The 6,000-nt window shown below is 40.5% G+C and overlaps 1 protein-coding gene across 4 annotated transcripts in view; it reads left to right on the forward strand.

Annotated features, from left to right (window-relative positions):
• Positions 1–5,165, forward strand: part of YLPM1 (YLP motif containing 1) — a 66,091-nt gene extending 60,926 nt beyond the window's left edge. For all 4 annotated transcript variants that reach the window (XR_298837.4, XR_014811093.1, XM_001924711.8 and 1 more), the window contains 2 exons: positions 4,247–4,429; positions 4,748–5,165. Coding sequence is in view for 2 of the 4 variants with exons in the window: in XM_001924711.8 (XP_001924746.3) it covers positions 4,247–4,393 (147 nt within the window). In the remaining 2 variants the exon portion in view is untranslated. The remainder of the gene's footprint in view (positions 1–4,246; positions 4,430–4,747) is intronic.
• Positions 5,166–6,000: the final 835 nt, after the last annotated feature.

A 6,000-nucleotide genomic window follows, 5' to 3' on the forward strand; every position in this document is an offset into this window, starting at 1 on the left:
TGGGAACTCCTTATTCCAGTTTTGAGTTTGGCTTGGGGCAACAAAAATAGAAATAGCTCTTCCTTGGGAATAATAATTTGGTGTAGTTTGGTAACAGTGAATAACCTCAAATGAGAAATATTTTTCTCTAGTTCATTTCCGGTCAGGTAACTATCACTCTCTTCAATAAGGAGTATGTGATCCCATGTAATTTACTTTGTAAGCTGGGTGGACAAAGAGGATGAGCTGTGCACATCCCAATTCTTTAAAGTGTCTCCTCTTTTAACTCTCCTCCCTGTCTTTCACTTTCATTTAAAGTAATACTGAACACTCAAACCACTCACCAAAATCAACCTCAGAGTACAAGGAAACCCTGTCGGTGGTAAGGCATTCAGGATTCATTACTCATTCCTTTCCTTTCCTTTCTGTTCCTGAGGTCTCTTGATTTCTTTTTCTTTCTTTTTTTTCTTTTTTTTTTTTTTTTTTGTCTTTTTGCCTTTTCTAGGGCCACTCTTGCAGCATATGGAGGTTCCCAGGCTAGGGGTTGAATTGGAGCTGTAGCCACTGGCCTACACCACAGCCACAGCAACACGGGATTCAAGCCGCGTCTGCAACCTACACCACTATTCACGGTAACGCCAGATCCTTAACCCACTGAGCAAGGCCAGGGATCAAACCTGCAACCTTGTGGTTCCTAGTTGGACTTGTTAACCACTGAGCCACAATGGGAACTCCTCTTGATTTCTTTAATTCAGCTTTTTATAAATACTGGGTGCATTCCTAGGATTAATTTAATTACACTGTTAGCACAAAGGTAGTTCTGTAGAGTTGATCATATTAGAATTTTATCAAAATGGCTAGATTTTAACATATAATTTATTTGTTTTTTAATTTCATTTATAAGGTTGGGTATAAAATGGTAGCTCAAGTAGACTTTAATATGTGTTTCTTTGATGACTGTGGACAAGTGAATATTTCCTTTGTTTGTTTGCTGAACTCATACATTTTAGAAATTTTTTTGGTGACAATGAATAAAATATACCTACCTAACATTTTTTCAATATTTAAGATAAGAGGCAAAAACTTGAGATTGTAAATCTCAATAAAAGTACCTCTAGGAAGATTAGGAGGGACACTAACATTTAGGAAGCCGTTTCTAGCTGAAAGTCATTGTTCTGCTACTTTTATTTTTAGTGTTTTTGGTAATCATTCATTCATTCTACAACATTGCATGTCTATGTGTTAGGTCTGTGCAGTGAGGCCTCTTATGGAGTGGACTGCCAGGAGGAATCCAACATGTAAATAAAGAATGTCGGGGAGTTCCTGTCGTGGCGCAGTGGTTAACGAATCCGTCTAGGAACTATGAGGTTTCGGGTTTGATCCCTGGCCTCGCTCAGTGGGTTAAGGATCTGGCGTTGCCATGAGCTGTGGTGTAGGTCGCAAATGCGGCTCAGATCCTGCGTTACTCTGGCTGTGGCTTAGGCTGGCAGGTACAGCTCCGATTGGACCCCCTGGCCTGGGAACCTCCATATGCCACGAGTGCGGCCCTAGAAAAGACAAAAATAAAATAAATTAAAAATTTTAAAAAAAAAGATGGAATTCCCGTCATGGCGCAGCAGAAACGAATCCAACTAGGAACCATGAGGTTGCGGATTTGATCCCTGGCCTTGCTTAGTGGGTTGAGGATCCGGCATCGCCATGAGCTGTGGTGGTCGCAGACTCGGCTCGGATCTGGCATTGCTGTGGCTGTGGTGTAGGCCGGCAGTTGTGACTCCAATTAGACCCCTAGCCTGGGAACCTCCATGTGCTGCGGGTGTGGCCCTGAAAAGACGGAAAGACAAAAAAAAAAAAAAGAATGTCAGTATAACATAAATGTTTATTAGAGATGTGAACAAAATAGTAGTCGTGTCCAAAATATTTTCATTTCAGCTTTAAAATTTTGAGCATTTGTACTAAAACATATTCCTTATTTAAAAATAATTAGGAGAGTTCCTGTTGTGACACAGCAGAGATGAATCCAACTAGTATCTGTGAGGATGTGGGATCCCTGGCCTCCCTCAGTGAGTTGGGGATCCGGTGTTGCCACGAGCTGTGGTATAGGTCGCAGATGTGGCTCGGATCCTGCATTGCTGTGGCTGTGGCATAGGCTGGTGGCTGTAGCTCCAATTTGACCCCTAGCTTGGGAACTTCCATATACCTCAGATGCGGCCCTAAAAAGCAAAAATAAACAATAATAATTATGTAGTTTCTTTCTTTTTTTTCCCCACCTACCCACCACCCCCACCGATGCACCCACAGCATATGGAAATTTCTGGGTCCGGGATCAAAGCCAAGCCAGAGCTGTGACGTAACCACAGCTGTTGCCACACTGGATCCTTAAGCCATTGCACTGGGAAGGGAATCAAACCAGAGCTTCCAGAGACAAGCCCAATCATTAATCTACTACACCACAGTGGGAACTCCTCTAAGAGCTAATTTTTAAATCTGTAGTTTTATTTATTTATTTCTGGCCGCATCCACTCTATAGTTTAAAGATTGACCCGTGCGTTTACCTCTGTGGTAAGGATGTACTGTGGACTGGTTACCATTTCTTTGTTCAGTGGCCGCAATCCATCTGTCTGTCCATCCATCCCTTCTTCATTCCCCTTAACAATAGTCATCTTTTGCTAAAATATGTACCCTTGATCCCAAGGAGAACTGAGAGAGTGTGTGTTAATCTGTCAAAATAGATACGTCAGCATTCATGGGCAAAAGGCCCAGAGATTTTGGTATACTGTAGCCTACATTCTTTATTATGCTTTTTACTTAGGTCCCTGAAGAAAATTAAGCCGTAGGTTTTCTGCCCACAAAGAATCAACTTTAAAAAGAGTGAGGTGTAGTCAGTTTTTCCCTACAGCTGTTACTGTATACCTTATCTCTGGCCAAATGGTTGCTAAAGACAGTGCTGAGGGGTGGGCTGCAAAACAGAAACCTAGTCATTTGAGTACCATTCTTGTAAACTATAATAGGGAGGGGCAGTGTACCTCCAAGAGCAGTAGCACGTTTCCAGGTGCATGCACCAGCGTGGGTGAGCATGCTCTGTTCCCTTTCCTTGTTACAGATCACAATCACGATAAATCACAAGCCATGTTTAAAATGCAATCTCTGAAGGCTTTAGTACTGTGCACTGCAAATCAGTGTCATAGTCTCTATTTCATCTTTTACAGGATATGTCTGCTTATATTTTTAAATTATTAATATAATTTGTAAGAATCCATATTTTTAAACTATCAGAATACCAATAGAAAATATCCCTGGTCTATATATTTGTAGTTATAATCTTGTCATAAATGACATCAGCCGAGTCTATCTCTTGGTTTCTATCTCATAAATGAAAGTAATAATATCAGCTCCCTGTTTTCTAAGATAAATTTCCAAAAATATTATTATGTGGCGATAAATAGAATTGTCTTTGATTTAGAGTGTTTATAGTCTGTTTAGGGAAGAGCGATCTAAAAATGGATAATTGCAATATAGTGTGGAAGTTCAAAACTAGACATGTCAAAATCCAGAAGTAACTTCAGGGAAGCAATGAGTCTTTGATTGGCAAAGGACAAGAGGGGTTAAGCAAAGGTTGATGACTAGGCTTATGCCAGGTGGACCAGGTTAGAGCAAAGACATTTTCAGGAAGAGAGTCTAGTATATGCAAGGTTACAGAGATGGGAAATGACCCAGTGTGCTCTGAGAGCCAGAAATAATTTTGTATTGCTGCATAAAATGCCATAGGTACTGCCCAGAGATGCTGCAGAGTAGACAGGACCGGATCCAGAGAGACCTGTGTGCCTGGGTTTTACTCTGTAGGTAGGGCAAGGATTTAAAACAGGCGGGAGTCACAGCTGTGTGTATTTTAGGACAGTTTCTCTGGTAGAGTGGATCAGAGGGAATGAGAATGAAGATAGGAAGATTAGGTAGAGGTTAGTGCTTTAGATAAAAAACGAGGCAGTGAGCTAAAAAGTAGCAACAAAGGAGGTGGAAGGGACAGGACTGAACTGAGGTTTGAACTGTTCAGGAGCAGGAATGGTTAGGACTTGGGGGTTGATTGGAGTGTTTTCTTTCTGTTAACTTAGGATATATAGCTTTCTCCAGTTGTCTGCAGTTAATTTCTAATTTTTTAAACTTTTGGCTTCAAAGTAGTTATCCTGCCCCTTAGACTATTGAGAAAGGTAAGAGGCTCTTTGCATATTTATTTTTTTTTCTAAAGCCCTACCTAATGCTGTGTTCTTTTTAGGTGAGATGGGCAGACCTGGAAGAAAAGAAGGATGCAGATAGGAAAAGGGCCATAGGTTTTGTGGTCGGACAGACTGATTGGGAGAAGATCACAGATGAAAGTGGTCACCTGGCTGAAAAAGCCCTCAATCGAACCAAATATATATGAGACTTAGTTTTTGAATGGAGTCATTATTCCTCTAAGGTAAGGGTTCACAGTTGTATAAATAGCCTACTGTATGTTGTTTTAGACTTTGAGATAAAGAAGACAGACAGCATGCTTTGCTAAAAATGCTTTTCTTATGTATTTTTCTGGTTCTAAGAGTAAGTATGTGCTAGTTGCCAGCATTTACAATGCAGGATATTGGGAAAGGGAGCAATTTTCTGCAACCTGGCTCACTAATAAAAATGTAAGACTTAAGAAAAACTTGGATTCTATAGATTTGGGAAGGAGTGGAGAGATGAAACACTATAATTCCTGTCTGTTCTTTCCTGCCATGACAGCCTTTTCTTTTCTTTCCAGGCGGTTCCCCGTGAGGTGATCTGAAGCCAAGGCCTCATGGAGCTTCGTTGTGTGTCACCTTGCCTCCACGTTTCAGTTTTTGTTTTGTTTCTACTGCTTTAGTTTTTTTAAAGTTCTCCAGTGTCCCCAAGAGGTATTAGAATCTTGCTCTACCCAAGCAAGACATTAATTTTCTTTTTAACTACTTTTGGGGAGGGAGGGAGTGATAGCATAACTGCTGAAGCCAGGTGGAGGTCTGCTGGAGGACTCCAACAGACAGCGTTTCCTCCACTGTACAGTGTCACAGACTATCTCTATCATCATTGCTTCGTGGCTGTTTTTGTTTTTTACTGTATGTAACTGGTAGTTGATTGTACTAGGATTAAAAAAAAAATAAACTTTCTTGATAAAGCCGATGAGATTCATGGGCTATACAGCATGAGCCCCTTTCTCTTGTTTTCTTAATTTTATTTTTATTGTTTTTTTTTAAATATGGTGTGTTCTAATTACCTACTGGTTGAACATCCCCAAACCTCTTTCCCATTGTATATTTTGTAGTTCAGTGCTTCCATAGCACATGCTCGAAACACAAGGCTCAGTGACACTTACCTTTGTTTTATAGCCGATTTCCTTCTCTATTGTTGCGACTTGAAGACTAGGGGAGACGATTTCAAATATCCATCTGTCCCCTGGAGCACATCTGTTCTGCATCAGGATGTTTTATTGTTTCATTTTTTTTGAACCTTTCTCTGCTCCACCCTTTATTTTTTCCATCCTCTTTCCTTTCTCCCTTGGTGCTCTGTTATGTTTTGATTTTTCCTTGATCTGGCTTTAACTCCTGGTAGACAAAACTGATATACGCCTTGGAATTCAGGAGCTTGTTGCTTTGCTGCTGATCTTGAATTGTTGATTTTTTAAGGCGAGGTTGCAGGGCAGGAGTATGGTGATGCCGAGCGCTCTGGCAGGCAACCTTCACGGTCTGTCAGGTTTACAGGTACTTGCCAGATTGCTCTTTATTGGGAAGCATAGCCTTCTCGTAGAATTTCCTCGCTTATAGATGGTGCCTAGAAATATACAGAGCTAGAACCCAAATATTTAAATTCCTATTTAAAAACAGAAAAGGAGCTCTTTTCCCTTTTTCATTCTGCAAAGGAAAAAAAAAAGTTATTTCCAGCAGGAGAGAAGACAGAGAAGAAACTTCTTCCTCAAACATCATTTCCACTTTGTAATCCAACTCAGCAAGCTGTAAATTTGTTTACAAAAGGCTTGAATAT

The sequence above is a fragment of the Sus scrofa genome, chromosome 7 (assembly GCF_054392235.1).
Source record: "Sus scrofa isolate SSC_HxYL_T2T_F1_AM1 chromosome 7, Sscrofa_HxYL_maternal_Yorkshire_Landrace_v2.0, whole genome shotgun sequence".
Classification (NCBI taxonomy): domain Eukaryota; kingdom Metazoa; phylum Chordata; class Mammalia; order Artiodactyla; family Suidae; genus Sus; species Sus scrofa.